The sequence below is a fragment of the Pteropus alecto genome, unplaced genomic scaffold (genome assembly GCF_000325575.1).
Source record: "Pteropus alecto unplaced genomic scaffold, ASM32557v1 scaffold114, whole genome shotgun sequence".
In the NCBI taxonomy this organism is placed as follows: domain Eukaryota; kingdom Metazoa; phylum Chordata; class Mammalia; order Chiroptera; family Pteropodidae; genus Pteropus; species Pteropus alecto.
The window spans coordinates 2,402,077-2,419,934 of record NW_006435793.1 but is presented as its reverse complement, the minus strand read 5'-3'; the positions used below and the strand labels follow the sequence as shown (position 1 = coordinate 2,419,934).

Sequence of the window (17,858 nt, the reverse complement as noted above, 5' to 3'; positions counted from 1 at the left end):
GAAAATTTGGATTGTTTGTCCTCTTACTATTGAGTTGTAAGAGTTCTTTACCTATGCTAGATGCAGATCATTATTACATATACTAATTATGAATATTTTCTCCTTGTCTGTGGCTCGTCTTTCTTTAAAAAAAAAAAAGTGTCCTTTGAGAAGTTTTTAGTTTTTGTGAAATTCAACTTACCATTTTTTTCTCCTTATGCTTTGTGCTTTTTGTATCTTTTCTAAGAAATCTTTGCCTACTCCAAGGTTGTGGAGATTTTCTTCTTCAAGTTGTTAGTCTACCTTTCATGTTTAGGTCTATGGTCTACCTCACATTCATTTTTGTGTATTGTGTGAGATAAAGGTGAGGTTCATTATTATCTATACAGATATCCAGTTGTTCCGGCACCATTTCTTGAAAAGGCTATCTTTCCTCATTGAATTACCTTAGTAGTTTTGGCAATAATCAGTCGACCACATATGTGCAGATCTATTTCAGAACTCTATTCCGTTAGATTGATCTATTTGTCTGTCCTTACTTTAGTACCACCTGTCTCGACAGTTGGAAACCTCCTGATACTGAGTTAAGCAATGCACAAAGTGAGAGGGAAATACCCCTGGTTGGCGGTTGTTTACACCATCTATCCATTTCCCCATGAGGTGACTTTCCCTGGGGTAGGCAGACTTCCAATGCTACCCTTATTGAGGTGGCAACAGACTAGGGCAATTCATACAGGCTTGTGAAAGGCTACCTTCATCCCTACCCAATCAGCTTCACATCCTTTGTCTTACTCATTCATATGCTGATTCAGTACCTTTTATGCACTCTCTTATTTGTCCATTCTTTACAAACACCCTGTGGAGTGGGCTACTTAAATCTGATTGTATTCATTTAACAGATAAGGAAACCCAGACTTTTAGAATTATCACCATCAGGATACGTTTTCGGTATTTGGAATTCTAGGTTAAGTAACACAAAAAAGCAAAGGGCAATCTGAGTTCATCATTTTAGCAGACTGTTCTAATTCTGCCTAGCAACTTCTTGTGAGTGTCAGGTCACAAAGGTAAGTCACGCCTGTGCTATTTTGTGCTCCCACAATCCCCCCCCCCACACACACTGAGAGACTCTTCTAGACTATATTTGTCTCAAATGACATCAGTGGCTGGCCTAGTGATAGCGCTGCCTGCAAGATATTTTAGCATTTACTTGTGGTCATATTTCTGGGCTACAAGGCCAGGTCACCCTTATTGTGAGACCCACCAAATCTCTAGTCCTCTTGACAAGGACAGAGTGCTGGCTCCAGCAGCCCCTTGCCTCAGGAGTCAGCACCGTAACCTCTTCTCCCTTTGGTCCCTCCCAAGGGATGCTGTTTAATCAAGGAGGGCAGGTTGGAAATTGGGTCTGTCATTGGGAAAGCTCTCTACCCTCCTCAGGCAGCAGGCATGAGGCATCTGGATGGTAGTACCCTCACAGGCTGTTGGGGACAGAACTGCAGGGGGCTGAAGTTAGAAATGAAGGGGTAAGGAGTTCAAAGAAAGTGGTAGGAGATCAAGGGTTTTTGATACGTGGAGGTGGTGTGAGGGGGTTCGGAAAGAAGCTAGAGGAGGGCTGCAACTGTCCCTCTGTATGACCTCAGGCAGGTCCCTTTCTCTTTCTGGGACTCAGTTTTCCCATCTGTGTAAGTGTAATACATTTAGGTGACCTCTGGGTCCAACTCAGCTTCGAGTGGTTTGATTTTGGAAGTTAAAGAGGTAAAGAAAGGAGGTCACAAGACAGTTAGTGATACTGGCAGAGGTGGACAGAGAAGGGCTGATTGTCATGAACCGGGGCAGGGGGCAAGCAGAGGGCAGTGTAGTGAAGTGTTCAGATACCTCATTTTCCTTGTGGAAGGAGAAGAGGCGGAACAAGATGGTGGAAGTGAAAGTGGCGTATTGGACAGGTTAGAAGATGATGAGGCATTTACTCAAGAGGCATCTGTAGTACTGTCAACTTGGAGTCAGACCTGGGTTTGATTGCTGTTCCATTGCCTCCTAGCTGTAAGTCTCAGCTTTTCTACTGTAAAAAGGACTACAATAATTACCTTGAAGGATGCTATGAAGAGCAAATGAGACAACCCGGAAAGAGCTTCACAAACTCTAAAGGCTGTCAAGTCATTAGTCACTGGATCACTTTCAAACAGGAAGAACAATGCTACTCCTCCTCCACTGAGTGGGTGGATCTCTTTTCCAGGTACATGACTCCACCCCTTCCCATCTTGTGTGTGTGTGTGTGTGTGTGTGTGTGCGCGCGCGCGCGTGCGCAGAATTGCAGCTAACTGGCAGAGATCTCTCCATCCATGGAAGGCAATAAGCAGTCAGGGGTTTGCAACCATGTGCACAGCTGAGCAAGCAGATGCAGGAAAACAGCTACCTCCTTGAGAGACCACATGAGGGAAGATTTTATCTCGGGTCACTTTTCCCTGGTGAAGTGTGACTGTCTTTTCTGACTTGGATTCTTTCAAACACCCAGCTCATAACCTTTTTTGAGTTAAGCTAGCTCGAATTTCTGTTTTGAGCAAGTAAATGACCTTGATAACTCCACTAGGTCTTTGAATGACCCAGTGTCTGCTACAGGGAGGGCAGGCAGCATGGCCTCAGTGCAGTGATTCTCACAGGGGATGGCCTAGGGTAATGGGTAATTAGTCAGAGGACTAACTTGAAGACAGAAGAGCAGCTTGTCTCCTCACTTTGATATGACTCAGAATGCTGTATTTATTTCATAAAGTATTGAAAGACATGTAATATTTATGCTTATCAAAGGGGTGCAGGTTGAGGAATCTTATTATATACAGTTCTGGATAGATCAGGTAACCGTGGTTGAATCCTGGCTTGATCACTTTTCAGTTGTGTGCCCTTGGGTAAGTATCTCGTCTCTGAGCTTCTTTCTTTGTGTATTAAATGGGTAATCATACATCACAATGTTGCTCTGAAAATGAAAAGGGAAAATGAATAGGAAGGCCTTTCTAAACCCGAGGACCTGAGTGGTAACACTGTAGAGGGAATTTCACTGAAGAAACACCACACAGGAGTTTGATGAGGGCAAAGTTAGACTAAAAAAGGTAAAATGGCTGGAATTGGACCCTTGAGGCTCTGCCCACTCAAGGCTGTGACCGAAGCAAGTTGCTTAACCACACTCACCTATAAAGGAAGTCTACCTACTCTCATGAAGCTGTTTGGATTCAGTGACTTGACTGCTATGCATCTCATCACACCCAGCATACAGTAAATGCTTTAAGAATTACTATTGATAAAGCCCCAGACAATTCACGTCAACGTTCTATGCTTTTATGTTCCCTGACATCAGCTTAGTTTTAGAAGCTGTGAATACCTCCTATGGGCAAAGTTCTATCCTAGGTCCAGGAGCCAGGGGTTAATGCATTAGAGGCTAGAAGCTCGTGGCAGGCAGGGCCATCCCTCCCAGATCTGTGGTCTTACTATCACCCACTGGGGCTTAAGACAATGAAGGGAAGTAAAACTTAAGGCCCATGAACCCACGTAGCTCATTTGGGAAGGATCTGCATAAAACGGTCAAATAGGCAAGTTATAGTACCTATATATATATAATGGGTAAACACCAGAGCACGATCAGTTATGGATCAGAACTGAGTCTGTCAGTCTTAAACCCAGCGGCCAGAGCCTTTCTCAGAAGTTGTAGTTCCCTGAGAAACATATGCACCAAGCCACATAGTGGGGATGACCTACTTTACAGGACAGTAAGCTTCATGATACCAGAGAAGACAACTCAACAGAACTTTTTATTCTACAAAAGACTCAATATATTTGACACTCTCATTTTAAAGAACTCCTTTTTTTGGTAAGGTCATTTCATTAAAATACTCCTGTGATACAGACTTATGTGATAAATTGCAGCCTGAAATGTCATCCTCTTAAGAATCCCCAAAGAACAATATAGTAGTACAGCATGGACTCATGGAATTTCTACAGTAATTTTCAATACCCCCAAATTACAAAATAGCTTAACGTTTATGTAGCCTATACTATGTGCCACTGTTTTAAATACTTTACATGTATTATTTTACTGTCATAACCATCCTATGAGGAAAGTAGAATAGTACAAAGTTATCCCACCTTACAGATGAAGCAGCTGAGGCAGAGGTTAAGTATCCTGCCCAAGGTTACAAAGGCTGTTAGGCTCTCAGGTCGGTGCTCTTAGAGTGGATTAATGTGGAGCCCTTGGCTAATGATCTTTGCTTTAAAAATGAATTTAGCTTTAAAGGTGTGTTGAGAAGTGCTTTGTGTTTATTTTACCAACATGTAAACAATGAACTGTAAGACCAGTCAGTGCCATGAAAGGGGTAGACTACGAGAAAGGGCAGATTACTTCCACTTTCGGAGGTGGGTGGAGGGTCAAGAAAAGCTCCACACAGTGGCATGAGCCAAGCCTTGAAGGGTAAAGAGCATCTGTGTGTCATACTTAGAAGGAGCTTACTAAATACAACACAAATATTAACAAGGCCGATGAATCAGATGGTATTAAGAACTAAACCCTAAACAAGAGGCACAGCTCATGCACAATATTCTCTCTTCATTTCAATATCCAGTTTACTTTAGTTTCTGACTTCAGGTTTGGCTGTCATATACACATATAGGTAACGGAAGCCCCAAACTAGTATTTTATTGTCTCTTCCTATGATAAACATCTTTTATTGTCATGTCTCAGTGTGCAAAAATACAATAAATCATCTTTGTAAAAAAGCACAGTGCATTCTTGCTATGGATCCAGGCAAAGGTATGGCAAATAAAAATCTCCCAATAGAGGGCAATGAGCACTTAGGTGGTCTGACTCTGGGAACTAAAGTGACCCTGTTCTCATTATGTGGTGAAGCCAAAATAATCAACTTTGATGATGATACACTTAAACTATCAACACCAAGTATGACTAAAAATTTATAAGCAGAGCAGCAATAATCTAGAGAAAATATAATTGAAATATTCTGCTGAACATGGAATTATGCCACATTTAAATCTTAACACTGATAAGACTAAGAATTATTACAACATAAAAGCATTTTTCTGAAAAAGTAGATAGGAAGGTATGGTGTACAGGAAGGTAGCTTGGAGTCAAGGTTCAAGTGTATTTTTTTTAAAACTCTTCTCCACTAGATTCTAGGTTTATGGTTTCAAAACTGGGTCTACAATCCATAAATAGGATATTAATGAAAGTAGCGTAAATACCTTTAAAAAATCTAATTATACCAGCAGTTTTGTGACATATTGGTAAAGCTGTTCTTTAAATGCTTCAGAGGAAAACTTTTCCTTCACCCTGGCTCTGCCAGCCAGTCCCATCGAGGCTTTTAAGGAAGGTTCATGGATGAACTTTTCGATTGCTTCGGAGAAGTGCACTGGGTCAGGCTCACAAAGGAACCCTGTGACGCTGTGGACAATGGACTCTAAGGGCCCGCCTGAATTAACAGCGATGACTGGGCACTGCATGTACATGGCCTCCAGAGGAACGATGCCGAAGTGCTCATTGCTTGGTGTGTAAATCACACATGTGCAGCCATGGAGGAGTGAGATTTTCTGTTTGTCTGAAAAAGACCGCAAGAAGGTCACAGACTGGTCAAGGTCAGACTGCTGGACCATTTTCTTCAATTCTTGATAGTGTTCCACGTTCTCCAGGACTCTCTCATCATAACCACCTGCTATGATCAGATGAACTTTGTCCCAGTCTTGGGCTGTCAATCTTCCACGCAGCTTTACTAGGGCTTCCAGTGCCAAAGTCAGATTTTTCTTCCTTTCATATCTGTTGATGGAGAGGAACAGGAATTTTTTTCCCTTGGGGACCAGGTCATCGAGCTTTTCAGGGACAGCTGAGTCAAAGCTGGTGACATTCAGAGATGGGTAAAGGACATCAGGGTTTATGTGAGACAGGGACCTGAACGTTTTCTTAAAAATGGCAGCTGTGAACTGGCTGTTGACCAAGATGCAGTCTGCCATGCCTGTGGTGTGTTCCTCCACCCAGTCGATTGGGGCCCTGTACAGGCGTTTAAGAAAAGAATCTCTCCTGGTGAGCAGCAGATCTGGGAAGTGACAATAAAACAGGATCTTCTTAGGCTGTCTGGCCAGCTTGAACACTGGGATACAGGCAGACACCTAGTCAAAGCAAAAATCAACAACAAATAGTGACTGGTCAACTAACTTCAATTAAATCGAAAGCACAGACACCCCACCCTGCCTGCTAGTCTGTAGGCTCCTCATGGCCAATGTCAGATTCTGCTTTGTGTCCTCAGACTCTCACCCAGTACAATGTTTGGATTGTTGAAGGCTGGATATGTGCTATAGTCCAGTAGTTTCTTCTAGAACAGCACTGTTCAAGAAATAAAAATCTAGTAACCACATTAAAAATGTTATAAGGGTTAAAATAATTTTAAAATATTTCATTTATCTAAAATGTTACCGTTTCAAAATATAACCAATACTTAAAAAGTTAATGACATATTTTATTGTTTTTCCACGTTAAATCTTTAAAATCAGGTGCGTATTTTACACTTCTCAGTTCAGACCAGTCACATTTCAAGTGTCTATTGCCACATGCAGCTAGTGGCTACCATACTAGATAAAATTGCTCTAGGATCTTCCTTCTCCTAAGGAACTGAATGAATGAACTACAGTCGTTTGGAGTGCAGACTCTGGAATCAAGATTGCAGGGTTTGAATCTCAGCTCTACTAGCTAGCTGTGTGACTATGATCAAGTAATCCACCTCTCTCTGGGCCTATTTCCTCTTCTGTAACATGGTGATAATTATAGTACCAAAAAACTCATACGGTTTTTACGATTATTAAATGCAATGGGATATGTAAACAGTTAAGAATTTAGTGCATAGTCTATGCTCAATAAATGTTAACCATAATCATTACTGAACATGAACTACATGCTGGCATTACTAGATTTTCCTTTCGGTAGTCTTTACAAATCCCTTAACCTTCAGCTCACTAAACACCTGAGGCAGGTAAGCTTTAGAGATATTGAGGGATTTATCCAAAGCTTAGTTAGGAAGTGGTAGATAAATGTAACTTGAATCCCGGTCTCCTACTTCCAAGGTCAGTTTTTTTCTCTACCTGCGCGGTTTCAGCTGCCTCACACTTACTGACTAGTTAAGACATGCAGGGTGTTTGGCAAATGTCCACATTTCTTAAAAATAGCTTTCACACTAGCAAGGATGATCAAAAGTAGCTCAGGAGTAATAATGTGATACTGTTTCCTCCTATCAGTTTGGCAAAGATTAGAATGGTTGATAACAACCAACGTGCACAAAAGCAAGGAGCAACAGGCTCTATCATACATGAGGGAGAGTGAAGTGACACAACTTCTTTGGAAGGCAAATTTGGCAACAGCTACTGACATTTAAAATGAACAACTCTTCGACCTAATTTTATTTCTAGGAATTTATTCAAAGGACAAGCTTGCTTAAGTACAGGTAAAAGGTACAAGGACATTCCTTCTATTCACAAAGAACTGGTCACATTGCTAGTGTCTTTTAACAGAAGAATGCATAAATTATGCTACACACACACAAAAAAGCAGATTTCAGCTACCACAAGGAAAGAAGTCAATCTCTAATCCTGATATATAAGGATGCCCCAAATAGAAATTCTGGGTGGAAAAAAAGCAAGTTGTCCAATAGTAGGTGTGTCATAATCCTAAATTACAAGTAGGAAGATTTATTCATCAGCAGACACACATATGCTGCTGTAGCCATAGACAATTTTTGTAAGGCTACAGGATAAACTGTTAACAGTGGCTACTTTAGGGAGTGGAACTGGCATGGGACTTTTACATTATACTTTTTTATATTATTTGATTTTTTATTCCCAGTAAATGTTACTTTTTAAAACAAAATTTTTGAGGGGTTGGGTGGGGGGCGGGGGGTGGTGGTTGGAAACATAAAGAATCTAGAATAGCTAGAGCCCAGATCCAGGCTAGCAGTCTTCACCAAAAGAAAGAATTTGGACTTTCCTACAAAAACTAATGGGAGCCACGTTAAAGTTTTAATAGAAACATGACATGTTTAGTTTGGTGTTTTTAACACATGACACTGCTGAGAAACAGGATGGCCTGGCTCCAAAGGCTACAAACAGTGGGATGTTCTGGCCTAGAAGTAGCATCACCAGGAATAACGCAGAAGGAAAACAAACGACAAACGAGTTACAGAAATAAAAGGTGACTGAAGGCTGATTTCTAATGCATTTGTTTCTTAGAAAGAGCCCCAAGTCCTAGCTGCTTCAGAATCATCCGACGAGCCAGTTTGAAAACGAAGATTTCGGGGCCCCACCTCAGGGCTCCTGGATGAAACTTCTGAGGGTGGGACCCTACAGCGTGCAACATTAAAGCGTCCACACTGAAGTACGAGAACTATAGTCACTCCTAGCTCTCATCTCTCCAGATCAGTTCCAATCTTTCCGAACCACAGACTGGGAGAGGTCGTCAGAGGTCATGCAGTGAGTGTGCCCTGTACAGTGAGAAAAGGAGACGCGGCGAGGGCCCGGCGTGGAGGCCTCACCTGGTCGCACACAACCACGTCGAACTCCTCGTCGCCGAGGAAGAGCACGTAGAGCGCCAGGAAGATCATGCGCACGTAGGCACAGACAGCGGCGCCACGGCCGCCCCAGCCCAGGCTGCGCGGCAGCCAGTCCCCAGCGCAGCGGACCGGTAGGTCGCGGCTTTCGGCGAAGCAGTGGCTCGGGTCGTAGTGTGCCGTCCAGATCTTCACGCTACACCCTCGCGCCTGCAGTGCCAGCGCCGCGTCCAGGACCAGCCGCTCGGCACCACCCACACCCAGGTCAGGGTGCAGAAACAGCACCGACGGGTTGGGGCCCATCTCCTTGTCCTGAGCCTGCTTCTCCACCACAGCCCGGAACTTGCGCCGGCGCCCTTAGGGACTTGAGCGCCTGCTCCTTCCCCCGGCTCCCAGCTGGCCACTGCGGAGCTGACCACGCCCCGCAGCGCGTGCGTCGCCTCGGCCACATCAGCGCAAATCTGTGGGCGTCTAGTAGCTGCCGTAGAAAAACTTTCTCGTCTGACCATGGCTATATCTTCCCTTTGGTAGGGACTGGACTCTATGAAGGACTCTGTAATCCAAAGAAAGGAGACTAAGTGTCTGTACTTTTCACACAGCAGCTGACCAAGTCGCCTGTAGCAAAATTTCTACAGGCATGTGGTGGGACAACCCAGGCGTCCTTGGAGTCAGCGAGGACCCTGCCAGCAGGTTTCGGGGCGGGGCGGGGCCTGACCCAGTTTCTCCAGCCGCCGGTCCTTTGAGATCTCCATCGCTTTCCCGTGCTGTGCTTCAGCCTCTTGCCATCCTCCAGTTTCCAGCATGGTATGGTGCCTCTATCTGTCCCTCCTTAGACCCTGCTTCTCCCTGGCTCCCTGACTTCTACCTTGCGCCTTGCCCTCCTTCCGTGGTTTCCTTGCTATTCCCTCCATCCTGTTCAGGTGCAGGTCTCGGCTGTCAGGGCCGCGGTGCTGGGGGCTGGCGGGCAGCGCTCACCTGACTGTCACCTTGTCTCCCTTTACAGCCTGGTCCGACCCCCAGTGGCACTAACGTGGGCTCCTCAGGACGCTCTCCCAGTAAAGCAGTGGCCGCCCGGGCGGCGGGTTCCACCGTCCGGCAGAGGTAAGGATCCCTGCGACCCTCTTGGCTGTGGGCTCGGACAGATGCGGCCCAAGAATTCGCTGGTCTTGAGAAGGAGACTTCGGGATTTTAAGATTCACAAGGGCAAAATGAGCCTCAGGTGACGTGGTAGTAGGAGTAATGGGCTTCTGGTCTTTTGTGTCTGGAGACGGAAGTAACATTTTCTTCGCATTGCACAGTTTCTGCTACCACTAAAGGAAAGTTAAATTGAAATAGGGTCAGACACAACTTTGACAAAACTGATGTCGTTGAACTGATGTCTTTGGCTCTGAGCTTTGCACTCACATTTCTACCTGGAGGTCCCATACACACTTAATTTAACATGATTTGTCGGACACAAAACTCAGTCTCGGATCATTTCAGCCCTAGCCTACCCCTAGTTATATTTCCTTAATTCCATATGGCACTGCCGTACACTCGTTCACCCAAAGCCAGAACTTAAGCGTCATCTTGGATTTTTCTTATGCTCTGTCTCTATCCAGTCATTTGTCAGACTTTAAATTACACATGAAAAACCTCATTTCTTTTTGTCTCCATTTCTATTGCCCCAATTTAGCGGTCAGCTCCTCTTCATCTAGACGTTTGCATTTTCTGCCTAACTCTTCTACTCTCCAGGTCATTTCCGCTCCAATCAATACTGTGCTCTGATTCTGTCCCTCTTCTACTTAGTTTCTCTGTTTTTTTTTTTTTTTTCTTTCTTTCTTTATTTTTTCTTTTTTTTTCATTTTTTTTTTGCTGAACTTAAAAAGGGGCGAGGGGGAGACAGAGGTTCTTGGTTATTTTTTCAGCAGCCTCTCTTCTCCCACTTCCCTGTGATCCAGCAACAGGGAGCTTATTACTCTTTTCTGAACTCACTAGACCCCACCCCCAACACTCACACAAATTTCTATTTATTCTCCCAAGATTAAGCTCAGAGTTATTTCCACTTGAGGCCTTTCCTGACTCTGAAAGCAGCAGTAGCTACTAGTTTTCCCTTTTATTCTCAAAGCACTTCATTCATATCATGGTATCATTTGTTTCTGTGTTTATCTCTTTCATTAGACTTAGACAGAAACTGTCCAAGTCATCTCTATTTTACTGTGAGGCCCGACACAATAAATGATAAATGAATGAAGGAATCAGGCAACCCTTTTGTTTTGGATTTTTGGAGGAACTACTGGGGTTTTATCTAGAGAGGGTAAGACCTTGAAAGGAGATACGTGAAACCTCTTTGTAAGGATGTGAAGAATGATGAGACTTTGTCGGCTACAGTAGATAAATCTAAAACTGATAATTTGAACTTTACTGAGGCAGATTTCAGCTCAGAGGAAAGCAATTTTGATAAACTGTGAAAAGCAATTCTGAACAGATTTGCATTCTCTCTCCATGCTCAGTGAGGTGATAGAGATAGTATTAACCTTGGAGAAGAAACGTTATGGGATTTAAGGTCAGATTGGGGTTGAAGTCCTTGCTCTTTTCTAATGTAGTATAAAAGGAAAGTGCTATGAGGATGGAAAGGAACAATAATGCACTATAAAGTGTAAAGTGCTCCACAGTATTCAAGCAGGCCTAATGGGAATCAGAGATATTAAGATGATGGAACAGCAAGGGATGGTAAGATAGTCATCAATAGTTATTGAAGGAACATGCCAGGCACTGTTTCAGCTCTGAAGATGTATCTCTGAACAAGATAGGCAGGGTGTGGTCTCATGAACCTTAATATTCCAGTGTGGGAGACTGTCAGCAAGTCAAATGAATAAATAAGGTGATTTTACGCAAGAAGGGCTATGAAGAAAAGTAAGCCCGGGTGGGGGCTATAGAGTGGTGGAATTAGGGACCCTGACTTTCAAATCCTCTTCTGTATTCCATGTGCCAGCAGATGTAAGAAATCTTAAAAGAGTCCAGACTGATTCCTTTGGAGCTCCTGTAATTCCAGGAGATTTTGAAGACAGGATCTGGAGTTTGAAGGTTATGGGAATAGTGGAAAGCACATGGGTCCTTGTCCTCGCTCAGCCTGTCACTTATTATGTCCACACGGGGTTTACTGTCTAGCTCAAGTTCCCTTTAATAAACAAGGAAGAAAATTTTAGGTACCTGCCCCACAGATTAATGATGTGTATCTCGGGGTGTGAAAGTTCTTCTAAGAGTATGGATTACTTTGTAAACCCCTATACAGTATGTTTACAATCAGTTTTCCCATAGAAACAGTCAAACAAATGGAGTTATAAGTTCCCATGCCACCATGTAACCAATAATTAATGTATCTGAAATATAATCTTTGTAGTACAGTAGATCCAAATTATTGTTTGACGCTGATTGCTCTCACAGTTCTAGCATGAACACAGCACTTTTGCTGGAACCCAAACTGGAGCCAGAACTCCACTCTTCTATTTCACGCAGCAGGGCAAGCTCCCTGATCTCTAACCAGTGCTTTTTCCATTAAAGTGTGGGGTAAAGTCCGTGCCAGGGTGAGGTGAGGTGGGGATTAGGACCAGAACTGGGAGGACAGTGAGAAGAGCTGGTGAAGATCGGGTTTTCACTTCTGGTTTCTTCCTCTGTGCCCTTCTTTTTTAAAAAAATTCGGAATCAGTAGCCCACAGATAACTGGAATGGGATTTTAAGGGCGGGTATACTAGGTTTTGGTTAATGGTGAGGGGCAGTGATGGGACAGAGCTTACCCTCTCTCTTCCTTTCCCCTTACCTAGAATTTCCGAGTGGGTGATAAATGGACTGCAGAAGACTTCTTCTGACTTCTCTCACCTTTAGTACTTACTCTCATGCTGTAGCACTCTAGCCCTGAGGCGAGATGAGAAGTGGATGGGAGTAGTGCCTTGTGGGAGAATAGTTGCTGAGTGGCTTCCCCAGTGACTGAGGAGGAGAGGGAAAGGTTCCTGGGCCTGTTCTGGTCCATGGCCTAAGTGCTGTTAGGCTCTGTCCGTCAGTATGCCAGGACTGCCTGCCTCACACAGCTCATGTCACGGGCTTTGATCCCCTTGTGAGGGACAAGTTCTGGTTGGGTGTTTTCTGTACTTTTTCACATCCTGTCTTACTGTCAACAATCTATGGTCAGTATATCAAAATAGTGAAATGATTACAAAATTTTTTTTTGTAAAATATATGCTCCATTTTGGAACTTGGTACAATTAAAGCTTAATGTTTTTGTCTCTTGTAGCAAATATAGTAATTTAAAAACATTTTAAAGTAGTCATTTAAAAATCAGATTATAGTTGACCCTTGAACAACAGGGGTGCCACACCACCCACCCACCTACTGCCCCACAGTCGAAAATTCACATATAACTTTTGACTCTCCAAAAAGTTAACTACTAATAGCCTACTGTTGACAGGAAGCCTTGCCAATAATATAAACAGTTGATTAACACATATATATGTATTATATACTATATTCTTAACAATAAAGTGTGCTAGAGAAAAATGTTAAATCATAAAGAAGAGAAAATACATTTATGGTGTTTATTGAAAACTGCATATCAGTAGAGCCACATAGTTCAAATCCATGTTGTTAAGGGTCAACTGTATATAGATTCAGGGCATTTTAGAGTAGGTGTTTATTACTTGACTTCACAAAGATACATGTGAACAGAAGTTGAAATACATCGTCTAAATTAGCTGCCTGTATGTGTGGGCAAGTGGATGGGCTGTGGAGTCAAAACTGGGTCTACAGCCCAGCTCGGCCACCTGCTGGCTGTATGGTCTTAGGCACTTTGCATAATCTTTTCTGAGCCTCATTTCCTCATGTTTCAAACAGAAATGGTAACTACTCTCCAGGGTTATCGTATGCATTACCATATGGCAGGTACTCAGTTCATAGTGGTTATCATGACCAGTGGAGTAAAAACAAGAATATGGGATGTACTAACGAAAAGCATTTTCTTTTTTTCGGTTCTTTAACAGTGTAATGGTAGCATATGTAATATTGTCATTATAAGGGTTCCCAAGAAAAGGCTGTTTGTAGCACTTTTTCTCTTACAGGAAAAATGCCAGCTGCGGAACAAGGAGCGCAGGCCGCACAACCTCAGCCGGCACTGGGGGGATGTGGCGATTCTACACGGAAGATTCGCCTGGCCTCAAAGTGTAAGTCTTGGGAGCAGACCTTGTGTCTCTGTCTAGTATCCCAGAGCCGCTTGGCAGCACTCTGTCTACCACCAAGGGTGTTTGCTTTGATGAAATTGACAATATATGACAGCTTCATTGTGCCAGGTGGGCTGGGTTTGGTTTGTCTGTATATCAGCCAATTAGTTTAGTGCCTAGAATAACATCTCTTCATGGATTGAGTGAAAGCAAGGGAAAATCTTCATGTAGCTATGTCATAATAAATTATGAGAATAGAGAGAACTGGAGGGAAAACTGCTTAACTAGATGAAATTGCTCTTCATTTGGTGTTCTTGTCTCACCCTGAGAAATAGGGGTGACATGTGAACACGAGTTGGGTGATTTTTCAAAGCTCCCCTGGAGGCATAAGCTGACATTATTAGAGCCTAATGGAAGTTGCTGCATTAGGCTGCATTACTGAAAGTTCTTTGGCCTCCTTACCTTTCACGGGTGGTGAGTAGACCCAGGAGGGTGAACATCTCACTTTCCAAGTTCTTAAGGCTCAGAATGCTCATTAGGTGCTAGGAATGGGCATCTGGGGGATCCTTGTCTCCATGCCTTCTTCACCTCGCTTTCTAGAGTTTCTGGTACTGTATAGCCGACCTGATCCCACAGGTTTCTGGTCAAATCGGCTCCAGGACAGCTCTGTGTACAGCTGTTTCCTGACTACACCCAGTGGATGAGGAATTGGAATAATGACAGTTTGCACAGAACTGCAGGTTCAGAAGCTCAGGCTTAGGGAGACAAAGTTATGTGTCAAAGATAAGCTAGCTAGCCAGAACTGGAACCAAATATTCAGACTGTTCAATCCCATACCACCTGTCTGGTAGAAGAGACAAAATTAGATTTATTTGGATTAGTTTAATTAACTTGACCAATAGCTTGGCTTAGATCACAAATTTAGTTTATGAAGACTTACCCAGAATTCTTGAAGACTTGTAAGATGAGCATGTTTTTAGGAAATAGTTGTTGCAGTTGGGGATATGTGAATTGATGGCATTCAAACAACCTTTGGTCTTTGGTAGAGGTAAGTTTTCTGAGTATTTCAGAGAGACATTTTGAAGCCCTTGCTCTTTAGGGTATCCAGGGGCCTCTAATTAAACCCTTCACAAGAAGTCGGTAAAGCTGCTCTCTTGTGGGTGAGTCTCACTTGTGCTTGCTCTGGGTTTTCACTGTCCTGCAGCCAGGCGTACTACTGCTTGAGTATTCCTAGGAATCGATAGAAGCTGGTCCTTGAAGTGTCATTAAGCACAGTCTCATCACGCCAGAGAGAGACGTTTTTGGTGAGAGGACACAGTTGAGAATTAGTATCCACAAATCCACATCTTGGAACAGTCAAGTAACATCTTACAGCTCGTTGGCTCTTTGTAAGAGTTTAGAATTTTTTTCAGGTTGATGATAATAGCGTTTTCTGAGAGCTTATTATAATCTGATTTTTAATACACTCACATTGTGTGTGTATTTATTTAATACCTCAGCGATCCTATGAGAGGTACTACAATCATCACTACTTTACAGATGAGGTAACTGGGCTTGGAGAAGGTTAAATAAGAGGGCCACAGTCATAGCTCATAATTGATGGAGTTGGCTTTCGGACTTTGGCACTTGAACTCAGAGCTGCACTTTCAGCTTTATGCTCTGTGGCGGATGTTACTCTAACGTTGCTTTAAAGTAGAGAGTGTGAACAGCTGTAATATGATGAAGATCTCTTCCCATATATTTTTAAATTCGTTTACTCTCGTAATTGTGCAGGTTTTCAAAGAACAAAATAGTATATAGTAAGGGCTTCGATCTCTTTTGTTATTGTTCACTGGAGGATTCTGTTACCTGCTGCACCACTGGGTTACTCCACTGCCTTAATCGTTAAGATTTCTGGGGTCTTTCTACTTCCACTCCCTAGTTGTATCCAAGAGGTGAAGTGACATCTTGAATTCAAAACCATTGTTTGCAGGAAGAGTCAAAAAGGCGGGGTCTGTAACATTTTACTAAAGTCAGCATTTACAGGTGGTGTAAACTTAAGGCGTTCTCCCTGTAAGAAACTTATGTACCAATTCTCAACTTGAAAAGCATTTGATTTAGGTAAGGGATGATGAGTAAAGTCTATTTCCTTCCTACAGTAAACTCATAAATCAAACTGAACACATGTTGCCCAGAATGTCCGAGCATTGAAGATGGAAATCTTAAAGCAGTGAAATGAGCAATATGTGTGGAATCAGAAAACTCAAGTTCAGGTCTCTAATTCTGGCTGTGTTTTCTAAAGCAAATAATCTCTCTGGCCTCAGTTTTCCATATGTAAATTGAGATTAATATGTGAATTTGTTGATTAAATGGAATTATATATTTGAAAACACTTTGTAACTTATAATGTGGTTCTCATCTTTGTTTTCGTAGTATATTGTAGTTAGACAATGAAGATTGTCTTTAAATAATAATCTTAATTTGAAATAATAGTTTGATATTTGGATCATTTGCACTTAAAGAGGTTTGGGAAATTTTACTTGTTTTTATTATGGAAAATATCAAATACATGAAATTTGACTAGTGTCTCAAAATACATCTGATCATTTTATTTGTATATATTTTAGTACATTTTACTAAAGGATAAGGATTCTTCTGGTCAAAATAACAAGAATGCTATCACCACACCCTTAAAATGTCCACAATAATAATTTGGGGACTATTTTGTAATGATGTAAATAATACTCTTGGATGTACCTTAGGTGCTCTCCCCCTCCTCCCTTCCTCCAGGCAATCTTTAGTATTACAGATATAATAATGTATTATCACTGAAAGTAAACGTGCCTCTCCTTCTTATTTTCAGTGGTCCTGTTCCAGTATTGGTTATGAGTCTTCTGTTCATCGCTTCTGTATTTATGTTGCACATTTGGGGCAAGTACACTCGTTCATAGATTTGGCTACATCCATCTGTCTATCATCTGAAGGAGAAAAACCCAACATATCTTGGACCAAAAGCATGGTGATTTTCTGTTCATGAGAAAGACATTTTCTGTAAGCTTACTGTTTTACAGAGAACTTATCGAGAATTGATTTTAAGGAATAGATGTTTTTCTATGGCTAATAAACTTTTTAATTCATTTATATCAAGTCTTATTGTTGATGCCAGGGCCTTTAGTCTCTGCCTTTTGATATGTAGAAAACATGTCTAAATGTCTTGTGGAGATTATTGGATTGACAGTTTCTTAAATGATCATGTAATCATTCAAATCCAAGGTTCTATAATTGGCCTTGGCTTGTTTTCTCCTAGGTAATTCTGTCCTGGTGATTGTCATTTTGGGTGCTCTGTGGTTTTCAAGGATTGTGCCTATGACTCCATCAGGCAAATCTGTTTTCAAAGGCATCTGGTACCCAGGGGAGTAATCATAGAAGTGATAAATCAGAAATCTTAGATGAAATGTTTGCTCATTTTGGTTTTTTTTTTTGTCTCTAAAACCGCAGACAATATTTTGCTTCTTATTTTCTCCCAGTTCTTAATTCTGTGAATGTACACCAGGAGTTTCCATCTATTTACCAGTTGTTTCTAAACCTATTTTGAAATAAATCATTTGATAATTGAATATATCAAATCAAATTTTGTTTTTATTTTGAAAATTAAAGACATTTCTAATCAGAGTGAATATCAACATTTCTAGACTGAGTTGATATAATTCCAACCCACACAAAAAAGTTTGAAGTTTTAGTTTGCTTCTGCTGCCATTCTGGGCGTAAACATTCAGTTTCTGATAAACCCTAGGAAATACCAAGAGAAGGTATGTGTATTTCAAGAGTCTAGAACCCTAAACCAGAATTTCTGAGATCCACATGAAATGCCCTAGGCGTCCAGCAAAATTACAGCATGATAAAGAGATATATTAGTTAAAAAGCAGATAACTTAAAAAACATCTCTCGTAAAGGAAGCTTTAAAAAATTCCTAGACAGTTAAGCAGTTTCATAAGTGTTTTTCTTAAGTCCTGGCTGTAAGGTAAATTTAGGTCCAAAGTACCAAATTTAAATGGTTAAAGTATGTATCTTTAAAAAAGATTTCCTGGGGCACTCTATGGGTGAGTGTGCTCTAGTAAATCCTTATGAATGGCAA

General features: G+C 42.0%; 2 protein-coding genes across 2 annotated transcripts; one reads left to right on the top strand and one right to left on the bottom strand.

Moving 5' to 3' along the window:
- Positions 1-3,754: 3,754 nt before the first annotated feature.
- Positions 3,755-9,358, bottom strand: ALG2 (ALG2, alpha-1,3/1,6-mannosyltransferase). The gene is made up of 3 exons (XM_006911538.3): positions 9,271-9,358; positions 8,541-8,911; positions 3,755-6,132 (listed from the first exon to the last, which is right to left on the bottom strand). Exons 1-3 carry the CDS (start codon positions 9,356-9,358, stop codon positions 5,230-5,232), a joined length of 1,362 nt encoding a protein of 453 aa, XP_006911600.2. The 3' UTR covers positions 3,755-5,229.
- SEC61B (Sec61 translocon beta subunit) lies at positions 9,201-17,344 on the top strand. The gene is made up of 4 exons (XM_006911537.3): positions 9,201-9,359; positions 9,559-9,656; positions 13,646-13,747; positions 16,587-17,344. Exons 1-4 carry the CDS (start codon positions 9,357-9,359, stop codon positions 16,672-16,674), a joined length of 291 nt encoding a protein of 96 aa, XP_006911599.1. The 5' UTR covers positions 9,201-9,356; the 3' UTR covers positions 16,675-17,344.
- The last annotated feature ends 514 nt before the right edge of the window (positions 17,345-17,858 follow it).